Below are 25,721 nucleotides of genomic sequence, written 5' to 3'. Positions count from 1 at the left end.
GCCTTAACCTTATTTCTGTATAAGGTAATGGATCTGAAACACTTAATACTAAAGATTACATTAAGCTGCACCCAAGCTAATAAAGCTACCAAGATTTTAATGGAGAAAGGCACCACAACTCTGGATCTCAATGGAGACAGACCAAGCATCAAGTTCTCCTCATTGTACTTGTAATAATATCTTGTATATGTTTGTTATCATGCAATAATCTATATTTTGTTCAAGACAAGAGCTTCACCTTTTTGCTGCCATTTGTTTTACCACACTAGACCAAGCAAGTCCTGAAGATCCCAAAGGCAAGTAGTGGCAACAAATCTAAACATGGTGATCAAGAGTCCAAATAGGTCACACAGTGGTGATCATCTGAAGATTAAATTTAGCCATGCCATTACAACACTCATCATCATCATGGATCATAAGCCAAATGTACTCAGACTTTTATCATAAGTCAAACCCTAATCCAGGTCTCATCTGACAATATTGGACTTTTCATGAACTGTTCCTTACCACCAGAATGACTACAAAGTCCAGTGACATCAATTGGCTTCTTCATGGAAACAGTAATTGTTCCTTTCCCATTCCAGAGGACCGTTAATCCCTTGTTTATTTTGATAAACAATTCTTGCTGAGTGCCATAGATGTACATTCCATTGTAGATCATTGGCAAAGACATCCTGTTGATAACACAATTCATTTATGAGTGAACTATCTTTTATTTGCCACCAGTTTCCTCTTCATCTCCCCCCGCAACTTTTAATTAGGACATGGTCTGCATGATTCATCCTAAAGTATTTTGTTTAAACAGTCATTATCCAGGAAGATACTATTTTTTGTGGGATGTGGACATCACTGGCTATGTCATACCCATTCCTAAATGTCCTTGTGACTGTGATCTTGAGCTGCCATCTTGAACTGCCACAGCACTTGTAATGTAGAGAAACCCACAGTGCTATTGGGAAGAAAGTTCCTCTTTGAGAGAGGTAAAATGTCCCAAAAGAGAAGTTAGATCTACTTTTAACAATTCCAAAAGACATATTAATATGTGCACAAATATATTAAGTAGAGTTATATGCTCGATTCTGAGTTCTGAGGAACGGTCACCGGACCCGAAACATTAACTCTGATTTTCTCTTCACAGATGCTGCCAGATCTGCTGAGCTTTTCCACAACACAGTGTGGAGCTGGAGGAACACAGCAGACCAGGCAGCATCAGAGGAGCAGGAAAGTTAACATTTTGTTTCGGGACCGCCTCTGATGCTGCCTTGCCTGCCGTGTTCCTCCAGCTCCACACTGTATTGTCTGCTACCATTCAGGCTGTGTTTGACCACTTATGAAATTAAGGAACCCTAGCAAAACTGAAGTCAGTGGGAATTTGGGGTGAACTCTCTGTTTGGAATTGTACCTAGCACAGAGACTTGGAGCTTTCAATCAAATTATAAACTTATAACCTCCCCCCCAACTTTAACTTGATTTGATTTGATTTATTTTGTTTATTGTGCTCACGTGTACCCACATACAGTGAAAAGCTTAGTTTGCGAACAGCACAAACAGATCATAGTAAGCAAGTACATATAGAGCATAAAGTACTTAGACAGAGTGGCATACAGATTACAGCATTTTCAGTTCTTTCACTTTTTATTCACCATTTCCCTAGTCTTGCACTCATCGCTGGAACATTGGGACAACAAGGACACCTACATCAGGCTCTGACTCATCCACTAGAGCTCCACCTTCATCACAATAATCCCCTTCAGACTGATCTCAAAGCTCTGATGTCAAAAATCACATATCACCGGGTTATAGAGCAACAGTTTATTTGAAGACACAAGCTTTCGGAGTCTCGCTCCTTCTTCAAGTGTCATTGAGAGAGGCGACATCAGGCACAGAATTTATAAGCAAATGATCAAAGGGTCATAGAACTGATGTGAATGTACTGAACAAACCTAAGATGGCTGTTAAATCTTTAATCAGTTAGTAAGGATTAATATGCAAGTCCCAGAATTTCTTCCAAGTCACTGCCCCAAGATAGCTAAAGGTTTTATTAGTGTACCAGAGGTGACATCTCAGGTAAGAGGTTGCATTTTAGGTGTGAAGCCTTATTTAGAATCTGGCTGTGTATTAACCTGGAATCAGACTGGTTTTATTTCCAAAGTAGGAATTTATAAAATGCCACAATGACTGTCTACAAATCTATTTTTCTATGCTTCTATGTTAATGTATCTGCAATTACAAATCTTCAAATGCAAATTGTGTGTGTGTACGTGTGTGTGTGTACATGTGTGTGTGTGTGTGTGTGTGCGTGTGTGTGTGCGACAGAGAGAGAGAGTGTGTATATGTGAGAGAGAGAGAGAGAATGTGTGTGTATGTGTGTGTGCATGCTTGAGAGAGACAGTGTGTGTGTGTGAGATAGTGTGTCTATGAGAGAGGGTCTGTGTGAGTTTGTGAGTGTGTTTGTGCGAGAATGTGTGTGTGTGTATGTGTGCATAGTGTGGTGAGGTCACCTATAGTGCAACATGAACCATAGTTCACAACAAAACTACCCAGCCTTCAGGACAACATTGACCACAACACCATACAACCCTGTCATGGTAACCTCTGTAAGACATGTCTGATCTTCAGCATGGACACTACCCTCACATGTGGGAACACTACCCAACACGTGCACAGCAGATACTCATGTGACTTGGCCAACATTGTCAATCTCATACTCTGCAGGCAAGGATACCCCGGGGCATGGTATATTGGTGAAACCGTGCAGACGCTACAACAATGGGTGAATGGACGCCACACAACAATCGCCAAACAGGGATGTTCCCTCCCGGTGGGGTAACACTTCAGCCGTTCAGGACATTTGGCCTCGGATCTTCGGGTAAACGTCCTCCAAGGCAGACTTCGGGATACACAACAACGCAGAGTCACCGAGCAGAGGCTGATAGACAAGTTCAGTACTCATGAGGATGGTCTCAACCAGGATCTTGTGTTCATGTCACACTACAGGTGAGCCCATCACACTATACACTCTCACAAACATACTCACACACACACACACACATACACACACACTCTCTCTCACACAAACACACTCACACACACATAGTCACACAGACCCTTTCTCATACACACACTCTGTTTCACACACACACTCAGTTTCTCTCAAGCATGTGCACACACACACTCTCTTTGCCTCTCCCCCACATACACAAACACACACACACACACACACACACACACACACACACACACACACAGAGTCACATATAAATCTATGGGTGAATTTGCGTTGGCAGATTTGTGATTGCAGATACATTCAATTTTGTTCAAAAAGCACTCAATTTGTCAACAGTCAATGTGTTATTTTATAAATTCATACTTTGGAAACAAACCAGTATGACTCCAAATTAAAACACAGACAGATTCTAAATAAGGCCGCACACCTATAATGCATTGTCTGATCTCAGATGTCACCTCTGGTATACTGATAAAGCCTTTAGTTATCTTGGGGCAGTGACTTGAAAGAAATTCTGGGATTTGCATATTAATCAATCGAAACCTGCATCTCCTTTCTAACTATTAAAGATTTAACAGCCATCTTAGGTTTGTTCAATACATTCACATCAGTTCTATGACGCTTTGATCTTTTGCTTATAAATTCTGTGTCCGATGCCACCTCTCTCACTGACATTTGAAGAAGGAGTGAGACTCCGAAGCTTGTGTCTTCAAATAAACCTGTTGCTCTACAACCTGGTGTCATGTGATTTTTGACTTTGTCCACCCCAGTCCAACACCGACACCTCAACAGTTCAGCTCCAAGACCTAAATCTTGGCTCCATCCTCTGTAACTGGATCCTGACCCATAGACCTTCTGAGGAACGGTCACCGGAACCAAAACATTAACTCTGATTTTCTCTTCACAGATGCTGCCAGACCTACTGAGCTTTTCCAACAACTTCTGTTTTTGTTCCTGATTTACAGCATCCACAGTTCTATGGGCTTTTTCCACACTGTATTGTCTTTTGCTAACGCTGTTGAGGAGGGTTTAAACTAATGTGGCGGGGGATGGGAACCAAATGAGGTGGTTAGTGGACAGTAAGAAGGTAGTAACTAAAGCCTGTAAGGAACTAGATAATGAAGTCAGTGTGACTAAGGGGAAGAGTAGGCAGAGAGCAGATGATGAATGCAGAGGGACAGGTGGTCTGAGGTGCATTTGTTTTAATGCGAGAAGTGTAAGTGTAAGTGTAAGGCAGATGAACTTAGGGCTTGGATTAGTACCTGGAAGTATGATGTTATTGCTATTACTGAGACTTGGTTGAGGGAAGGGCAAGATTGGCAACTAAATATCCCAGGATATAGATGCTTCAAGTGGAATAGAGAGGGAGGTAAAAGGGGTGGAGGAGTTGCATTACTGGTCAAAGAGGATATCACAGCTGTGCTGAAGGAGGGCATTATGGAGAACTCAAGAAGTGAGGCAATATGGTCAGAGCTCAGATATAGGAAGGGTGCAGTAACAATGTTGGGGCTGTACTACAGGCCTCCCAACAGCGAGCGTGAGATAGAGGCACAAATATGTAGACAGATTATGGAAAGATGTAGGAGCAACAGGATGGTGGTGATGGGAGATTTTAATTTTCCCAACATTGGGATTCACTGAGTGTCAGGGGTTTAGATGGAGTAGAATTTGTAAGGAACATCCAGGAGGGTTTTCTAGAGCAGTATGTAAATAGTCTAACTTGGGAAGGGGCCATATTGGACCTGGTGTTGGGGAATGAGCCCGGCCAGGTGTTTGAAGTTTCAGTAGGGGATTACTTTGGAAATAGTGATCACAATTCCGTAAGTTTTAGAATTCTGATGGACAAAGACGAGAGTGGTCCTAAAGGAAGAGTGCTGAACTGGGGGAAAGCCAACTATAGCAAAATTCGGCAGGAGCTGGGGAATGTGGATTGGGAGCAGCTGTTTGAGGGTAAATCCACATTTGAAATGTGGGAGGCTTTTAAAGAGAGGTTGATTAGAGTTCAGGACAGACATGTCCCTGTGAAAATGAGGGATAGAAAGGGCAAGATTAGGGAACCATGGATGACAGGGGAAATTGTGAGACTAGCAAAGAGGAAAAAGGAAGCATACATAAGGTCTAGGCGACTGAAAACAGACAAAGCTTTGGAAGAATATTGGGAAAGTAGGAGCAATCTGAAACGAGGAATTAAGAGGGCTAAAAGGGGTCATGAAATACCTTTAGCAAACAGGGTTAAGGAAAATGCCAAAGCCCTTATTCATACATAAGGAACAAGAGGGTAACTAGAGAAAGGGTTGGCCCACTCAAGGACAAAGGAGGGAAGTTATGCGAGGAGTCAGAGAAAAAGTGAGATTCTTAATGAGTACTTTGCGTCGGTATTCACTGAGGACAGGGACATGACGGATGTTGAGATTAGGGATAGATGTTTGATTACTGTAGGTCAAGTCAGCATAAGGAGGGGGGAAGTGTTGGGTATTCTAAAAGGCATTAGGGTGGACAAGTCCCAAGGTCCGGATGGGATCTATCCCAGGTTACTGAGGGAAGCGAGAGGGGAAATAGCTGGGGCCTTAACAGATATTTTTGCAGCATCCTTGAGCAGGGGTGAGGTCCTGGAGGACTGGAGAATTGCTAATGTTGTCCCGTTGTTTAAGAAAGGGAGCAAGGATAATCCAGGAAATTTTAGACCGGTGAGCCTGACGTCAGTGGTGGGGAACTGCTGGAGAAGGTACTGAGGGATAAGATCTATTTAGCTTTGGAAGAAAATGGGCTTATTAGTGATAGGCAGCATGGTTTTGTGCAGGGAAGGTCATGGTTTGCCAACTTGATAGAATTCTTTGAGGAAGTGACAAAGTTGATATATGAGGGAAGGGCTGTAGATATCATATACATGGACTTCAGTAAGGCATTTGATAAGGTTCCCAATGGTAGGCTGATGGAGAAAGTAAAGTTGCATGGGGTCCAGGGTGTACCAGCTAGATGGATAGAGAACTGGCTGGGGAACAGGAGACAGAGAGTTGTAGTGGAAGGGAGTTTCTCAAAATGGAGAACTGTGACCAGTGGTGTTCCACAGGGATCTGTGTTGGGACCACTGTTGTTTGTGATATACATAAATGATCTGGAGGAAGGTATAGATGGTCTGATTAGCAAGTTTGCAGATGACACTAAGATTGGTGGAGCAGCAGATAGTGAAGGGGACTGTCGGAGAATGCAGCAGAATATAGATAGATTGGAGAGTACAGCGGAGAAATGGCAGATGGAGTTCAATCCAGGCAAATGCGAGGTGATGCATTTTGGAAGATCCAATTCAAGAGCAAACTATACGGTAAATGGATTTGCCCTGGGGGAAATTAATGCACAGAGAGATCTGGGTGTTCAGGTCCATTGTACTCTGAAGGTGGCAACGCAGGTCGATAGATTGGTCAAGAAGACATACGGCATGCTTTCATTCATCGGACGGGGTATTGAGTACAAGAGTTGGCAGGTCATGTTACAGCTGTGTAGGACTTTGGTTCGACCACATTTGGAATACTGCGTACGGTTCTGGTCGCCACATTACCAAAAGGATGTGGATGCTTTGGAGAGGGTGCAGAGGAGGTTCACCAGGATGTTGCCTGGTATGGAGGGCGCGAGCTATGAAGAGAGGTTGAGTAGATTAGGATTATTTACATTAGAAAGACGGAGGTTGAGGGGGGACCTGATTGAGGTCTACAAAATCATGAGAGGTGTAGACAGGGTGGATAGCAAGAAGCTTTTCCCCAGAGTGGGGGACTCAATTACTAAGGGTCACGATTTCAAGGTGAGAGGGGAAAAGCTTAAGGGAGATATGCGTGGAAAGTTCTTTGCGCAGAGGGTGGTGGGTGCCTGGAATGCGTTGCCAGTGGAGGTGGTAGAGGCGGGCACAATAGCATCATTTAAGATGTATCTAGACAGAATCATGAACAGGCCAGGAGCAGAGGGATACAGATACTTGGAAAATAGGTGACAGGTTTAGATAGAGGATCTGGATTGGTGCAGGCTTGGAGGGCCGAAGGGCCTGTTCCTGTGCTGTAATTTTCTTTGTTCTTTGTCTCTGACTCCAGCTTCTGCAGTTCTTGCTATTTCTGAATGGTAGGAGAAGCCATTGTCACGTCACCTCTGGAGCTCTGTTCTTGTTAATATTTATACCAAGGCTGTATTAAGATCATGAGCTGAGTGCACCAAACAGTGAGCCCAACAGACAATCCCAAATTGATTGTCAGCATAATTCTTCGCACCCTCACAATTATGTAGCAAATATCATGAAGTTGCAGAATCACATCTAATGTTGGACATGTGTTGTGCTGTGAACCATTTAAGATTATCAGTCAGACTCACAATATGACATTCTCGTATGTATTGAATGCTAGGTGTATCAATAACTAATACCATGTTCTTTGCAGACAGAAAGAACATGTTCACTTTGATCTGTTTTAGTGGAACAAAATAGGTGATAGTCAGTCTCTGATTCATTTCTCATGTCAGTGCCTTAACGAATCAAAGTCAATCTACCTTGTTTAAAATTTAAACAAAGGTTGACAGTTAACTGTCTGTTTTCACTAATTCGTGTATTCTGTACGTCAACACTTCCACTTATCAGAGTCGACTTGCAAACAAACTAGTACTCTCTTCTCATATAGTTTTCATGCACTTTTCGCTCTATTTTGGCATTTCTTACAAATTGTCCTAACAAAAGCAAGACAAAAAGTGTTGACAAACAGCACAAGCCATATTTTCTCCAAATGCAGCAATTTTGAAGTTATGTAGCGGCTAATGTAGCATTGGTTAAGCCCAGCTGGAGCACGTTGTTTGTTTCTGATGCATCAGACTTTACACTGACTATATTGGTCTTGGAGGAAGTGTTTGCTAGCCAGCATTTATTGCACATCCCAAATTTCCCTTGCTGGATATGGAAGGTTTGAATTATAAAGAAAGGCTGGATAGGCTAGGAATTTTTCACTGGAGTGTAAGAGGTTGAGAGGTGATCTTATAGATCGAGTTTTACAAAAGCCTGGTTCGGCCACCTCTGGAGTATTGTGCACAGTTCTGGTAGCCTCATTACAAGAAAGATGTGGAGGCGTTGGAAAAGGTGCAGAGGAGATTTACCAGGATGTTGCCTGGAATGGAGGGAAGGTCTTATGAGGAAAGGTTGAGAGAGCTAGGGTTTTTCTCTTTAGAACGACAAAGGATGAGAGGTGACTTGATAGAGGTGTACAAAATGATCAGAGGTATAGATAGAGTAGACAGCCAGAGACTTTTTCCTAGGGTGGAGGTAGCTATTACAAGGGGGCATAGTTTTAAAGTGAGTGGAGTTAGATACAGGGGAGACGTCAGAGGTAGGTTCTTTACTCAGAGAGTGGTAGGGGCGTGGAATGCATTGCCGGAGTGGGTAGTGGAGTCGGCCTCATTAGGGCCATTTAAGTGGCTATTAGATAGGCACATGGATGATAGCATAAGGTAGGGGTGGAGGTTAGACAGACCTTAGGATTAGGGTAAAAGTTCGGCACAGCAGTGTGGGCCGAAGGACCTGTACTGTGCTGTACTGTTCTATGTTTTATGTTCTATGTTCTATGAGTTAATGGTAGTTGTCGTTTCACTAGGATAGGGGATTTCAAGACTAAGGGCACATTCTTTAGGTGAGAGGGGAGAAATTTTAAAAAGACATGAGGGGCAAATTTTGGCTCGCATGTGGAATGAACTTTCTGACAAAGTGGTAGATGTGGGTACAATTGCAACATTCAAAAGATATTTGGATAACTGCACAAATAGGAAAGGTTTGGAGAGATATGGGCCAGGAACAGGCAGGTAGGACTAGTTTAGTTTGGGACTATGTTCGGCATGGACTGGTTGGACCGAAAGATCTGTTTTCATGTTGTATGACTCTATAAGATACATGAGTGGAATTAGGCCATTTGGCCCATCGGGTCTTCACCACCGTTTGGTCATGGTTAATATGTTTTTCAACCCTTCCCCCTGTACCCCTTAACCCCCTTCATAAGACTATAAAATGACCAAAAGGTCACTTATTGTGAGCTGATTTCTTGAACTGCTACAGTCTATGTGGTGTTCTTGCATGAATAGGAGGGATTTCCAGGATTTTAACAGTCCTTTTTTAATAGGGGAAGAATGGCTATATAGTTTCAAGTCAAGTTGGTGACATGGAGCAATTGTGAGTGGTGGTGTTCCCATGTATGTCCTGCCATTTTCCTTCTCGTTGATACAAGTCATGGGTTTCATGACCTCCAAGGATTACATTTCAAGGTGTGATTACGCAAAAGGGAGTCATATTGCTAGCCATTTAGATTTTTGGAAGATGATTTTCTCAGAAGTTCTGTTAAAGTTACAAAGGGATATGGGGTTAAAGTTTTACATATTATATATAGTCTTTATGAATGGTAAAATCAGATTGAGGGTTTAAATGGCTAATTCCTGCTCCTATGTCCCTACAATCTCTTTGCTCCTTACCCGTATTGTTGAAGGAAGTCTGCAATGGTGAGTAGTTCTAGAACCGGAATATTGCCTTTGCTGAATATGATCTTCCGCGTACATTTCCCTTTGAGACAATCCTTTTTTTGGTCCAACTGTAATCAGATGATAACAGACAATGACTTGTATGAAACAGATGCAGTTTTAGATCAACACTTCGGCAGGCCATGATTTATTCTTCTAATCTAGTTGGCACCAATACTGCACAGTTATACCTATCAACAAAAAATACATTGTAAATGGCTTTTCTCTTTATAAAGGCCAGATTGAGAGCTAATGGTCTAAGGTCTCGCCCAAGTCCAAAATGAAAGTTTGTGGTCAGTGGTCCTGCAATTTCCTCTCTTCACAAGAAACTACAGAAAGTTGTGAACACAGTCCAATTCTTCACACTAACAAGACTTCTATCCATTGACTTCATCTATATTTCCCACTGCCTTGGGAAAGCAACCAAAATAATAAAAGAACCCTCCACCCCACCAATCCCAGTTATAACTCTTCCACTCTCTTCTGTTGGGCAGAATATATAAAAGTTTGAATACTTGTACAAACAGATTCAAGAACAGCTTCTTCCCCGCTGTTATCAGACTTTTGAACCGACCTCTCAAATGTTAATGTTGATCTCTCCCTCCCTGCACTTTCTCTGTGGCTGTGACACTGTATTCTGCACTATGTTCACTGGGTGAAATCTCAGTACATGTGACAACAATAAATCAAATCAAAAGTTACTTCCTTTAAAATCCTTAGATGAGGTCCAAATACCTTGTCAACGTTAATTACCTACAGTCTATCCGACACTTCTGCCCTGTCAATTTTGAACTCTTCCAGATACTGAGTTCCCTCTGTCACCATTACCTGGGTAGTATCTCCCACTTTGATAAACACTGATGCAAACTATCCATCTAACACTTTAGCCATGGCCTCTGCCCCTGACGTACATCCTGTTTTTGGTGCTTAATTAGTCCTCCTCCATTTACCATCCTTTTACTAATTTACATTGGCCACAGAGGACTTTGAGACATCTCTTTATGTTGGCAGTCAGTCTAATCTCATAATTCCTCTTTGCTTTTCTTACTTGCCTTCTCACCTCTCCTCTTGGTTCTCAATTTTGTTTTCTACCTGACACTCGTCATAAACATACCTTTTCTCCTTTATCTTACCTTCCACTTCATTTATCATCCAGCAAGTTCTGGATTCGGTTAATCTATGGTACTCATTTGAGGGAATATGAAGGTGGCCAGGCAATTTGAAACAGTTGCTAAAAAGACTTATAGGATTCTTGGATTTACAAATAGAGGCATGGAGTCTAAAAGCAAGGAGGTGATGCTACACTTCTCCAAATCTTTGGTCAGAACATATTTGGAGTATTGTGTTCAATTGTGAGCACTTTATTTTAGGAAGGATAGAGTCATCAAGATGTATGGCATGAAAACAGTCCAAACTTGTCCATACCGACCAGATATTTAAATAAATCTAGTCCCGTTTGCCACCATTTGGCCCGTATCCCTCTAAATCCTTCCTATTGATATTGCAATTGTACCAGCCTCCACCACCTCCTCTGGCAGCTTACTGCATATGCGTACCACCCTCTGCGTGAAAATGTTGTCCCGTAGGTCCCTTTAAAATCTTTCCCCTCTCACCTTAAACCTGTGCCCTCTAGTTTTGGACTCGGCTCCCCTAGGGAAGAGACCTTGGCTATTCACTCTATGCATGCCCCTCATGATTTTATAAACTTCTGTACGATCACCCCTCAGCCTCTGATACTCCAGGGAACATAGACCCAGCCTATTCAGCCTCTCCCTGTATCTCAAACCCTTCAGTCGAATTGTTAGGATTTGTAGTGCACTGGCTGGAAACATGATGGAAACAGATTCCATTTGAGGTTTCAAAAGAGAGCTGGATATATATTTGAAAGTGATGAATTTAAAGGGCTAAGGAGATAGGGCTAGAGAATGGGAATACCTGGGTAGCCTTCGTGGAGCTCGTACAGACAAGGTAGGTTGAATGACCTCCTGCTGTATTCTAAACTCTACGATTCTATGACTGTTTGAAGGTAGTCCATTGTTCAGTTATAGTTTTTCCTGACAACCTCACTCCAGTCAATCCTGCCCAGCTCTGTTCTTGCCCCATTGAAGCCCACTCTCCACCAATTAGTTTTTCTCACTCTGGAGCTTTTTTTCCAAAGTCATTTGTGGCACATGGGTATCACTGGCTGGACCCATTTGATGCCTATTCCTAGTTGCCCTTGATGGTTATGGTGATGGTGATGGTGAACTGCCTCATTAATTCATTGCAATCCAAGAGCTGTTGGCAGACCCACAATGCTGTTAGGGACAGAATTCCAGGATTTGACTCAGCAACATGGAAGGAACAACAATGTTTCTCAGACAGGACAGTGAGTGGCTTGGAGGAAAACATGAAGTGGTGGTGTGTTTTTTGGGATTGGAAGGAGCTGTCTTAGGATGTCTGGGGAATTTCTACAGTGCATGTAGTAGATGCCCTGAAGAAGGGTCAATGGACTTGAAACATTAATTCTGCTTTCTGTTCACAGATGCTGCCTAACCTGCTGAGTTTATACAGCAATTGTTTTATTTCAGATTTTCAGCATCCGCAGTTGTTTGTTTTATTTCAGTATCTGAGGAGTTGTGAACACTGCGTTGTACAGTCATTAGCGAACACTTCTGATCTAATGATGGAGGGAAGGTCATTGATGAAGCAGCTGAAGATGGTTGGGCCTAGGGCACTACCCTGAGGAACTCCTGCAGAGATGCCCTGGAGCTGAAATGACAGACCTCCAAGAACCACAACCATCTTCCTCCGTCTCAGGTGTGACTCCAACCAGCAGAGGATTCTCCCTGATCCCCACTGACTCAAGTTTTACCCCTGTCTATCATTTACAGCTGATGCTGGTACTGTTTGACCCCTGAAAAGTCTGTTTTAACACAATGAAATAACTTGCAGAGCAGCATTTAATGGCACAGTTGTAAGCTGTTAGCTGTGGATAAATTATAAGGACACAAAACTTAGTTAAACTATAGATGGGACAATCTGTTCTCGGAGCCAACTTTTCTGTAAGATAGCCAAGGAATAATAGTGATAATGTTCACATCTTTACAAACAGATGTTTATTCATTGAAACTCTGATCCTTAAAAGAAGTCATTAAAACAGCAGGATGATCTGACAAAGGAGGATGACTGATATACACCAGTCAAGCAAAAACATAAACCTAAGGACAACTCTACGCAAGTCTAACCACTTTGAGCACGCATCTATAATGACTAAGAATGCTGATCCCATGAAAGGACTGCCATAGTCAACGTGTAACCGAGACCAAGGTTAACCCGGCTAACCCCACGAACGTGGAGGAGCTGCAGGCGGTAATATATGTCATTGTTGGCATTCTGGGCACTACCCCACAAATTATGTCTGCATCCAATCTTGGCCATCAGGCATCACTTCTCGCCAACATTTTCACTTTGGGCATCCTTGGATGACCCTGATGGAGTTCAGCCAGTATTCGGCAGTAACCTTTGCTTGGGACAATCGTTCTTGCCATCCTCTATGGTGATCTGGTCTCACTAAGTCCAGAAAGCTTTCAACACTGGTTGTGATGACTCTTTTGTTTTCCCCCATCGCCTCCAACTGTTTTAGTTATTTTAATTCATTCAGGGAACGAGGGCATTGCTGGCCACACCAGCATTTATTGCCCATACCTAATTGCCCAGAGCGCAGTTAAGAATCAACCACATTGCTGTGGGTCTAGAGTCACATGTAGGCCAGGCCAGGTAAGGATGGCAGTTTCCTTCCCTAAAGGACATTAGTGAACTAGAAAGTCAATCAACAATATTTTCATGGTCATCATTAGACTCTTAATTCCAGATTTTTTTTATTGAATTCAAATTCCACCATCTGCCATAAAAGGATTCGAACTTGGGTTCCCAGAATATTACCTGGGTCTGCATTAAGAGTCCAGCAAATAACACCTCTAGGCCATCACCTCCCCAGTTTTGCCAGGACCACAATTTTTTGCATCTACAGTCTGATACTGTCAGCAGTGACTGGAAGGGTGTCCAGAGAGTTTAAAACCAGAACAGTCTCTTCCAATGGTGTCTCAAGACATCCACATTTGTTACTTGGCCTCCTGTGTTCCAACTTGCAATTGTATGCATTTCGAATGAAAGCCCACCGCTGAATTCAACCTGAAGCTAGGGGCGGTATAGCCTTGTCCTCTCTGACTCGCCCTGTTTTGTAGTCCGTTACTATACAAATTTACGACTGTAAAGGCATTGGTGGAACTTTCTCACATCAAAGAAGACACCAAACTGTTGTTCTCTATCTGAGCATATGTGCTGTCTACATCAACTAAAGTCTGGAAAGCATACGCTGTTGGGTGTTCCTCTCCAATGGGCCAACACTACCTGATACGGTACACGCGTCAACACCACATCTCAGTTGGGATCATAGTGTGCCAACATGATAGTTGCTTCTTCACTTCCCTAAAATCTACATCTTGGCTGCAAGACCATTTCCAAGGCTGACCCTTTTTCAATAGCAGATGTGAGGGTGCCAGGATGGAGGCCAGGTTACATATGAGCTTTCTGTAATTCTTAACCAATTCAAGGAAAGACCAGAATTCCAGCACTGACATGGGAGTCAGGGCACCTTTGATCACCCTCACTTTATCTTCCAATGGGTGTAACCCATTCTTGTGAACTCTGTAGCCCAAGTGTGTCAATTGGAGTGCCTAGAACACACATTTTTCCCTTCTAAAGTGTACACCACTTTGGAGAAATGGCCAAGGAATACATCCAAGTTCTCTAAATGTTCTTCATTGGTTCTCCCTGGTATTAGCATATCATCCAGATAAATGGCAACCTGAGGTAGACCTTGTGAAATGTTCTTCATCTCCCGCTGAAAATTGGCACAAGCCAATGATACCCCAAACGGCAGTCTCATATAGTGGTATAAATCCTTACGGGTATTAACTGTAGCATACCACTGGGAATCCTCATCTAACCACAATTGCAGTATGCATTGCTCACATCCAGCTTTTTGAAGGACAGCACCCCTGCCAGCTTTGCGTATAAATCATCTGTGCGAGAGATTGGGTTTTATTCATCTGCAAGAAGCAGTTTACCATTTGTTTAAAATCCTCACAATGGTGAACTGATTCTTTGGGCTTCACAATTGTTGTCCATTCTGCTAACTGGGCTGGTTTGATGATTCTTTTACCTTCCAGCTCCTGATTTCTGCCTCTACTTTTGTACATAAGGCAAATGGCACTGGGCGGGCCTTGCAGAATCATGGAATTGCTTTTTGGCCAACACACAAAGTGATCTTGGCTCCTTTGATAGTCCCTAGATACTCCTGAAAAACTTCTGGGTATTTAATTAGGACTTCACTCAGACAACAATTTTCTAATCAAAAATTATTCAGCCAATCAACATGAATCTTTCTCAACCAATTTGCCCCATCAGGCTCGGGCCCATGGCTTTTACTACAATCAGTGGTAACTTAACCAGCTGCTTCTCATACGAGACTAGAACTGAAGTTGTACCCTTAATCTGTAAAGATTCCCCAGTATAGTTTCTCAGTCTAGCCAAGGTCTTATGCAAACTTATGGAGTACAGAGAAAATTTTGTTAAAGACTGGTTCTGCAATCACCAGAACTGGGTGACAATTTAACCAGATGCTTATTTTGATTTGTTCTGATTTGTATATTGCAAAGCAATTTCACTGTTCCAAGCCACATGTATGTGGGCATTCCAGGATGTGCACTCTCCTGGATACTGGCCTATGATTTCTCTTACTCAATTCAGGCCTAGTGAGATGCTTTCGCTGTCTCGAGTCCACATGCCAGCAGCAACCACAGCGGCCTGCCGGCCCGGATCCTGAACAAAATGTTAACCATTTGGCAGAGGCTTGGCTTTGTTTTGGGGCTTTTCTGAGGGCTGACCTTTCATCCCTCTGTTCAGGATATTTCCTGAGTGAGGCTATGCAATTGCCTTCACTCAAGTGGTGTTACCTCAAGCTCAGTCGACCTGGCGAGGGTGTCCACTTCCATCGGCACATCCTGTAACTCATCTGCTCCACTTGCCACATTTTCTAACGACAAAGCCAGTTGGGCTTCAGCTAGTAGGAGTTTTTGCATGATTATATCATTAATCACACTCATATCACCACTGTATGAGACCAGTATCCCATCACCAAGTCACTCTTTATGTACATGTGCATAGTAGTTGACACTGGTCAACCTTCCTCAGAGCTAGCTCTCAGAGTGAACAGAACCTCTGGTACTCCTGTTATATCCTGACATATCTGTCAGCCAGATTAACAGCCCCAATCAGGGAGCTAATTCTATGAGGTCCATCTGGCTGACCTCGCCACCATCCCTACACCATTAACTTAATGGATGTACCCAGGAAATTAAAAATAATATAAGAACTAAGGCATACCAATTTTCAAGATCAACAAATAGTTATTAAAAGAGTCATAAAAACAGCAAAAGTAAATTATGGAAGGAAATTAGCACAAAATATAAAAACGGGTCATAAAAGCTTAGCATATAAGTATATAAAAGAAAAAAAATCATAAAATGAATGTTGGTCCATTGGAGAACACAAAAATGGCAGAGTCATAAACAATATTATGCTTAAGTTTTCATGGTGGAGGGCATTGGAACATTCCCAATAGTAATACAGAGTTTATAAAAAAGACAGGAACTTAGAACAATCTTCAGCACTAAGGAATAAGTACTGAGCAAACTATTCAGATAGAAGGCAAACAAGTCCCCATGGCCTTGATGGCCTACATCCTTGGGTCTGAAGACATGTGGCAGCAGAGATCATGAATCCATTGGTTACAATATTCCAAAAACCTCTGTATGCAGGAAACCTTCCAATGGATTGGAAAGATGCTAATATAATGCCCTTATTCAAAAGGAAGAGAGTCAAAACATAAGAAACTACCGAACAGTAATAACAGGACATTTGGAAAGTAAAAAAAGCAATCCATCAGTGTCAATATGGTTTTATGACCAGTACATCATGCTTGATTAATTTGCTAGAGTTCTTCAAAGAGATAATTGGGGAGGCAATGGCCTAGTAGTATCATCACTGGACTGTTAATCCAGAGACCCAGGTAATGTTCTAGGGACCTGCGTTCGAATCCCGCCACTGCAGATGGTGGAATTTGACTTCAATAAAAATCTGGAATTAAGAATCTAAAGATGACCATGAATCCATTGTCGATTGTCGGAAAAGCCTATCTGGTTCACTAATGTCCTTTAGGGAAGGAAACTGCCATCCTTACCTGGTCTGGCCTACATGTGATTCCAGACCCATGGCAACATGGTTGACTCTTAACCACCCTCTAAGCAATTAGGGGTGGGCAATAAATGCTGCCTAGCCAGCAAGGTCGTGATCCCATTAATGAAAAAAGAAAAAATAATAGTATGCAGCGTTGATAATGGGGATCCTGCAGATGTAGTTTATCTGCACTTCCTCATTTAGAACATAGAACATAGAACAGTACAGCACAGTACAGGTCCTTTGGCCCATGATGTTGTGCCGAACTTTTACCCTAAATCTAAGGTCTATCTAACCTCCACTCCTAACTTATACTATCATCCAAATGCCTATCTAATAGCCGCTTAAATGCCCCTAATGAGGCCGACTCCACTACCCTCTCCGGCAATGCGTTCCACTCCCCTACCACTCTCTGAGTAAAGAAGCTACCTCTGACGTCTCCCCTATATCTACCTCCGCTCACTTTAAAACTATGCCCCCTCATAATAGCTACCTCCACCCTAGGAAAACGTCTCTGGCTGTCCACTCTATCTATACCTCTGATTATTTTGTACACCTCTATCAAATCACCTCTCATCCTTCGACGTTCTAAAGAGAAAAGCCCTAGCTCTCTCAAACTTTCCTCGTAAGACCTTCCTTCCATTCCAGGCAACATCCTGGTAAATATCCTCTGCACCTTTTCCAACGCTTCCACATCTTTCCTGTAATGAGGCGAACAGATCTTTGTGATACACCACTTGTAACTGAGCACCACATTGAATATTCTCCATTGAATATTTGATTAGTTGCTGCACAAAACATTAAGACACAAGGTAAGATCACATGAAGTTTTGGGCAATTCATTAGATTGAATAGAGGATTGGTTAACTAACAGAAAGCAGAGAGTCAGGATAAATAGGTCATTTTCTGGTTGGCAAGATGTAACTGGTGGGGAGCTATAGGTTTCAGTCATCAGGCCCCAACTATTTACAATCCATATTAATTATTTTGATGCAGGGGTGGAAAGTACTACAGCTAAATTTTGTCAGAGGAATGAAAAGGCAACTTATTATTTAAATGGAGAGAAAGTTCTGAGTGCTTTAGTGCAGAGAAATCTGGTTGTCCTCATGCATTCTTTGCAGAAAACTAGCACGCAGGTAGGGCAGGTAACACATTTCAGCATTTATTGCTAAAGGAATAGATGTACAAGTATTACTGAATCTCTTGCATACAATATTGGTCATCTTACTTGAAGAGGGATGTATTAGAAGCAGTTCAGAGGAGGTTCAGTAAATTATTTCGACAGGGGTTTGCCTTATGAAGAGACATTGAGCAATTTAGGCTTATATTCTCTGGAGTTTAGAAGAATCAGGGGAAATCTAATTGAAGTATACAAGATGCTAAAGGGGATTGACACTGTAGATGCAAAATGGATGGTTCCTCAAGTAAGGCAATCTAGAACAAGAGGTCACAGTTGTAGGATAAGGAGTAGCAGAGATGAGGAGAAATTACTTCTATCAAAGGGTCGTGAATCTGTGGTGATCAGAGTGTGGTGGATGTCAGGACACTGAGTAAATTTGAGGGAATAAACTGACTTTTAATTAGTTATGGGTTGAAGGGTTACAAAGAGTGAGCAGGAAAGTGGAGTTGAGGCTGGGATTAGATCAGCCATGATCGTATTAAATGGTGCAGCAGGCTCAAGGGGCTAAACGGCCCACTCCTGATCCTAGTTTGTACGTTTTTATGCACCAAATGGATTGCAGTGGTTCAGAAGGCAACCTTTTCCTGGGCATTTAGGGATGGTATAACAAATACTGGCTTTGCTAGTATTGTTCACATCTGATGAAAACAATGTTGAAGGTTTTGTCAAAGATGCACAACAGATTCATGCAAATGATTCCAGAGATGAGGAAATTCAATTGCAATTATATGGATAAGTTGGAGAGGCTGGGTTGTTATCCTTAGACAAAATTAGGTTGAGATGAGATGTGATAGAGCTGTTCAAAATCTTGAGGTGTATAGGCAGAGAAAAAAAAGCTTTTTGTGTGAAAGCAAGAAGAGTCAGATCTCAGATACAAGCAATAGATGGCATGAAAATCAGATTATTTTACATAGCAAGCAGATAGGATCTGGAATATATAGCCTAGAAACATAGTGGAGAAAGTTTAAATTGTGTCTTTCAAGAGGAGATTGGATAAACACCTGCACAGAAAGGGCTGCATGAGAAGGACAGTGCATGGGACTAGCTGAATCTCTTGCAGAGAGCTGGAGTTGACTCAACATCTGACAGACTTCTTTCAGTGCTGTAATACTTCTCTGAATCTCTTCAACTACTTTTGACAGTAAAATGCTTGTTATCAACACCAATTCCAATAACACATAAAGATATTGTTTTTACTTCACTTACCAAAATACTGAAGCCTTGAGGGTCACTATTATCCCTGAGTAGAACATACGAGCAGTGTCCACGAAACTCAAACTGGATTTCAGTGAAGGTGGAAATATATGTGTTTCCAAAGCCAGTTGCTAAACAGTGAACTACATTTTCACCTGTGAAAATAGAGAATAGTCAAATTGAAATCACTGCACCTTACTAGCTTACCCTCAGTTTTACCCAATTTTATCTCTGAGCAGTGAACTGTATTAGTTTGAAACTCTGCATCAACACTGAATATAGTTAAAATGTCTGCCAAAAAAGGGCATTCTTCTTAACTGTACGATGATTGTTCTGGTTTTTGCATACAAGCACAAGAAACAGAAGTAAATGTAAACCATTTAGTCCCTCAAGATTGCTTGGCTTTTCAACTCAGCTGTGATTGATCTTCTATCTTTATCTCACTTTCATACCTACTCCCAACAGACATTTGATTTCCTGACAGCTAAAATCTCAATCTCAGCTATCAATCTCAATCTTGAATGCGTTCAACAATGTAGCTTCAGCAACATTCTGAGGTAGACAATTCCAAAGATTTTTAACCGTCAAGGAGAAGGGACTTCTCTTCCAAACCAGTAGTAGTGTGGATGAAAGAGAACCAGTAGATGTAATATAGATTGGGGGCAGAGGTTGTTTGAGGGTAAATTCACATCTGGCATGTAGGCATCTTTTAAAGGTAGGCTGTTCTGTGAAAATGAAGGATAAGGATCGCAAGATTCAGGAACCTTGGGTGACAAGAGTAATTGAGAGCTTAGTCAAAAAGAAAAAAGAGACATGCATAAGGGTTAGGAAACTGAAGACAGACAAAGCACTTGAAAAATATAAAGATAGCAGAAAGAACTCAAACATGGAATTAGGAGGGCTAAAAGGGGCAATGAAATGTCTTCAGTGAACAGGATTAAGGGAAATCCCAAGGCATTTTATACATATGTAAGGAGCAAGATGGTAAATAGGGAAACTTACTAACCCACCCTTCCACTTCCTCATCCAAGTCATTTATAAAGATCACAAAGAGCAGAGGTCCCAGAACAGATCTCTGCGGAACACCACTGGTCACCGAGCTCCAGGCTGAATACTTTCCATTTACTACCACCCTCTGTCTTCTATTGGACAGCCAGTTTTGTATCCATTCAGCCAAATTTCCCTGAATCCCATGCCTCCTTACTTTCTGAACGAGCCTACCATGGGGAACCTTATCAAATGCCTTGCTAAAATCCATATGCACCACATCCACCGCTCTGCCTTCATCAATGTGTTTTGTCACATCCTCAAAGAATTCAACAAGGCTTGTGAGGCATGACCTGTCCCTCACAAAGCCATGCTGACTATTTCTAATCAAACTGGGCTTCTCCAAATAATCATAAACACTATCTCTCAGAATCCTCTCCGATAATTTGCCCACCACTCTCTCCTCCCCTCTGGAGTTCAGCTCTTTTGTCCATGTTTGGCTGTAATGAGGTCAGGTGCTGTGTGACCTGAACAGAACCCAAACTGAGCATCAGTGAACAGCTAAAAACAGAAGTTGCTGGAGAAACTCAGCAGGTCTGACAGCATCTATAAAGAGAAAACACATTAACATTTCAAGTCCAGTGACTCTCTCTTTTTTGTTTATTTCAGTTCTCCAGCATCTGCAATCTTTGATTTATTTCAGCAAACAGGTGCTAAGCAATAGAGGACACGATGAATTATAAAAGGAGAAAGTGCCATTTGGCACTTTGAGGCTGCTCTGCCATTCCATATGATCATCGCTGATCAACCAACTCAGTATTCTGTTCGCGATTTCTCCCCATAACCCTTGATCCTATTAGCCCTAAGAACCATATCTAACGTCCAGCAGAGGACAGCAACGACACTGATTGGCGGTTGGGGCGAAGACTGGCATCGGCACAGTCACCAGCAGTAGAAGAAGGACCTCAGCAACACACCCTCTGAGTTTGAGTGAAGATGAGCGTCCAGCAGAGGGTGATGACGACACTGGTTGGTGGTTGGAACAAAGATTTGCATCGGCGCAGTCACCACTACACAGGGATTTGAGGAAGAAGTTTTGTTGGAAAGGATTAGGAATCAAACATCAAGCGCACTGGATAAGCGAATGACAACGAAAAGAGGGATGGTTGATACAGTACTGAAGGTGTTGTATCTAAATGCATGCAGTATTAATAAGAAGGTAACTGAGATAGCAAGAACTGCAGATGCTGGAGTCAGAGACAACACAGTGTGGAGCTGGAGGAACATAGCAAGTCAGGCAGCATCAGAGGAGCAGGGAAATCAACGTTTCGGGTCAGGAGCCTTCTTCAGAAATGGGGAGGGGGAAAGGAACTGGAAAATAAAGAGAAGGAGGAGAATTGGGACTGGGGAAAGGTGATAGGTGGATGAGATGTGTGGCTGTAGTACCGAGTTTGTTTAAGTATGTGGACGAAGAGCTTCAGGGCAGAGGAGATTACCAGAGGGTTGCAGTGGCAGAGAGATCCACTGAGGTCCTTCCGGAGGGAGGAGGACAACATTTTCTTGGAAGAGGCTTCGCAGTGGGGTTATTAGTCACTCGGAGATAGCAAGAACAGCCGATGTTGGAGTCAGAGACAACACAGTGTGGAGCTGGAGGAACACAGCAGATCAGGCAGCATCAGAGGAGCAGGAAAGTCGACATTTTGAGCTAATGGCGCAGATCGAAATTGGCAGATATGACGTGGTGGGCATCACAGATACATGGCTGCAAGGGGATTAGGATTGGCAGCTGAATATCCAAGGATATACATTCTATCGAAAAGATAGGCAGGTGGGCAGAGTGTGTGGAGTTGCCTTATTACTAAGACATGAAATTAACTCAATAGTAAGAAACAAAGTAAGGTCAGATGGTGTTGAATCTGTGTGGGTAGAGTTGAGGAACTGCAGAGGTAAAATCACCATATTTAGAGTTATGTGTGGGCCTCCAAACAGTAGTCAGGAGCTGGGGCACAAGGTACACCAGGAGAAAGAAAACATATACAAGAAAGACAAAGTCACAGTGATCATGGGGGATTTCAACATGCAGGTGGACTGGGAAAATCAGATTGGTAGTGGATTGCAAGAAAAGGAATTTATGGAGTGTTTACGAGATGGCCTTTTGGAGCTGCTCGAGATGGAGCCCACTAGGGAACAGGCAATACTGGATTTAGTGATGTGCAATGAGGCAGACTTGATAAGGGAGCTTAAGGTGAAGGAACTCTTAGGAGGCAATGATCATAATATGATTGAATTTACACTGCAATTTGAGAGGGAGACGATAGAATCCGAGGTAAAGGTATTACAGTTGAATAAAGGCGACTACAGAGGCATGAGGGAGGAGCTGGGCAGAACTGACTGGAAGAGGAACCTAGCAGGAAAGACAGTGGAGCAGCAATGGCAGGAGTTTCTAGGAGGAATTCAGAAGACACAGCAAAACTTCATCCCTAGGAAAAAGAAGCATGGTACAGGGAGGTTGAGGCAACCATGGCTGACTAGGGAAGTCAGGGATAGCATAAAAGCAAAAGAGAAAACATATAATGTGGTGAAGGGCAGTAGGAAACCAGAGGATTGGGAAGCTTTTAAAGACCAACAGGGGGCAACAATAAAAGAAATAAGGAGGGAGAAGATTAGGTACGAGGGTAAGCTAGTCAGTAATATAAAGGAGGACTGTAAGAATTTCTTTAGATATATAAAGGACAAAAGAGGGGCAAAAGTGGACATTGGACAGCTGGAAAATGATGCTGGAAAGATAGTGGTGGGGAACAAGGAAATGGCTGAGGAACTGAATAATTACTTTGCACCAGTCTTCACAGTGGAAGACACAAGTAATATCCCAAAAATTCAACAGAGTCAGGAGGCAGAGCTGAGTATTGTGGCCATCACCAAGGAGAAGGTGCTAGAAAAACTGAGTGGCCTGAAGGTGGATAAATTACCTGAACCAGATGGACTACACCCCAGAGTCCTTCAGGAAATAGCTGAAGAGATAGTGGAAGCGTTAGTGGTGATCTTTCAGGAACGCTAGAGTCAGGGAGGATCCCTGAGGACTGGAAAATCGTTAATGTGACACCCCTTTTTAAAAAGGGAGGCTGATTAGCCTCACTTCAGTTGTGGGTAAGATTTCCATAGGTGCCACCTCCCCTTTTCACCCAGTTCAAGTGAGCATGGAAAATTCTGCCCAAAATTTCTAACCCATGCTGTATCTGTCCAGGGACTATTCAGTGAGGGAGTGTTTTATGCACAACATAGCAGGATCTTTAGACAGTATTGAACTCCTTTAATCTACTTGCAGAAAATGCCTTTGTGCTGTGAGCAGAAAAAAAACAGGTCAGAAGAAAGTCTAAACCACAACATACTTCTTTTAGTTTGTGTTCTGACCTTCTCATAAACAAACCTTGCATTCCTTCACTCCTTTTCACATCTTCACGAAGGTCGTTGCCTTGATTTATTCGAACTGCTTTATAAATGTCATCCTATGAAAAAAACACACAAGTCAAAAGATAATATTATCAATAGAGAAATATTGCTTTTTTTTCCTTTTCCACTTTTGTTCTTTTCAGATGTTCCCACATCATGTATTAACTCCAACTCAGCCAGTTAGTGCTCACTTGTTCCTAGGGTTTACAATCGTTCTTATAACTGCAATATCAGCATCTGGCCTGTGAATATTTGTTGGAATAATGTATTTTTTGCATTTAATTTTTGCATTTAATTTGTTGCATTTAATGTGCAAATATCTTATGCCTTATACCCTATAAATCTTATTCAAAAACATTTTCTTTACATGTACCTTATCAAACCTCTTCATCTTCTTTGTCTCGGGAAAAGAACTGCAGTTTAATCAGTCCTTGTGCTCATTATGAATTCTCAGTTCTGGTAAGATGTAGATCCAAAGCATTTAGTAATCAATGCAATATATCTGACTACTCTTTAAAAAAGTCACAAGTTGTCAAAGCTGTTTGCCTTGCAAGAATCAGGACAACTTACAAGAATAGCAACGTAAAGGGAACAACGTTTTATGCTGAATCAGGAGAGAGTCCTTGGTTCACAAGTGTACTCTGATTAGTACAAGTGTTGTCATGGAGAACGAACCAGTTAACTGCTAAGCTTTACTGAAATTTAAACCAGTAGATAGACTGATTGGTCAAGGCATTACCCTGAGGAATGGACCAGACAATAGTTTTCATAATTCTGTTAAGCTGAAACAAGTAAAATTTGAGTTCATGTTTTTATCTGTCCACAAACAGCAGTACCCTGTGTACTAATATGCATATTAATATATGAAAATTTAAAATTGCTTCTGCACACTAAAGTACACCACACTGTGCACCCAAGAATTAATTTTAAATTGGTTGTAAGTGTAATTCTGAGCAGATTCAAGATTATTTTATAAATGTTGTTCAATCACAGAATCACAGCTACTACTGAACACTGCTTTCAGTTTGGTAATCATAGGCTGGTTGCGTACAGTCAGGAGTTTAAGAGACAGGATCTACATGCACTTGGAAAGGCAAGGACTGATTACAGATAGTCAGCATGGCATTGTGCATGGGAAACCATGTCGCACAAACTTGATTTGAGTTTTTTGAAGAGATGACCAAGAAGACAGAGGAAGGCAGAGCAGACAACATTGTTTACATGGCATTATCTAGGCTTTCAATAAGGTTCTGAATGGTAGACTGGTTAGTAAGGTTAGATCACATTGGATCCAGGAAGTGCTAGCCAATTGGATACAAAATTGGTTTGACGGTAGGAGACAGAAAATGGTGGAACAGGGTTGTCGTTCAGGCGAGAGGCTTGTGACTAGAGGTGTGCTGCAAGGATTGGTGCTAGATCCACTGTTGTTTGTCATTTATAAAACAATTTGAATGAGAACATAGGAGGCATGGATAATAAGTTTGAGGATGACATCAAAATTGGTGATATAGCTCACAATGAAGAAGGTTGTTTTAGAGTACAACAGGATTTGATCAACTGAGCCAGTGGGCCAAGGAATGGCAGATGGAGATGGAGTTTAATTTAGATAAATGTGAAGTGTTTGGTAAGAGAAACCAGGGCAGGACTTATACAGTTAATAATAGAGCCGTGGGGAGTTTTGTTAACAAAGAGACCTAGGGGTGCAGAACGTAGCTCCTTGAAAGTGGCGTTGCAGGTAGACAGGATGGTGAAGTAGGTTTTTGGCACACCTGCCTTCAACAGTCAGAGCATCAAGTACAGGAGTTGGGGCATCATGTTACAAGACATTGGTAAGGCCACGTTTGGAGTACAGCGTACAATTCTGGTTGCACTGCTACAGGAAGAATGTTACTAAACTGGAAAGTGTGCAAAAAAGATTTACAAGGATATTAGCTAGACTGGAGGGTTTCGGTTATAAGGAGAAGTTGGATAGGCTGGGGTCTTTTTCCCGGGGGCACAGAAGGCAAAGAGATGACTTTATCGAGGTTTATAAAATCATGAGGAGCACAGACAAGGTGAAAAGCCAATGTATTTTCCTTAGGTAGGGGAGTCCAAAAG

General features: G+C 42.1%; 1 protein-coding gene across 1 annotated transcript in view; it reads right to left on the bottom strand.

Moving 5' to 3' along the window:
- LOC125482226 overlaps window positions 1-25,721 on the bottom strand; it is a 148,902-nt gene that overhangs the window by 54,659 nt on the left and 68,522 nt on the right. The window contains exons 4-7 of the mRNA XM_048594250.1: window positions 23,602-23,680; window positions 19,200-19,342; window positions 9,488-9,603; window positions 508-674 (exon numbers count right to left, since the gene is read on the bottom strand). Of these exons, the coding sequence (XP_048450207.1) occupies window positions 508-674; window positions 9,488-9,603; window positions 19,200-19,342; window positions 23,602-23,608 (433 nt within the window). The 5' untranslated portion in view covers window positions 23,609-23,680. The remainder of the gene's footprint in view (window positions 1-507; window positions 675-9,487; window positions 9,604-19,199; window positions 19,343-23,601; window positions 23,681-25,721) is intronic.

Source organism: Rhincodon typus, chromosome 3, assembly GCF_021869965.1.
Source record: "Rhincodon typus isolate 14 chromosome 3, sRhiTyp1.1, whole genome shotgun sequence".
Lineage (NCBI taxonomy): Eukaryota > Metazoa > Chordata > Chondrichthyes > Orectolobiformes > Rhincodontidae > Rhincodon > Rhincodon typus.
The sequence above is the reverse complement of the archived record's forward strand: the minus strand, read 5'-3'. Positions and strand labels throughout refer to the sequence as shown.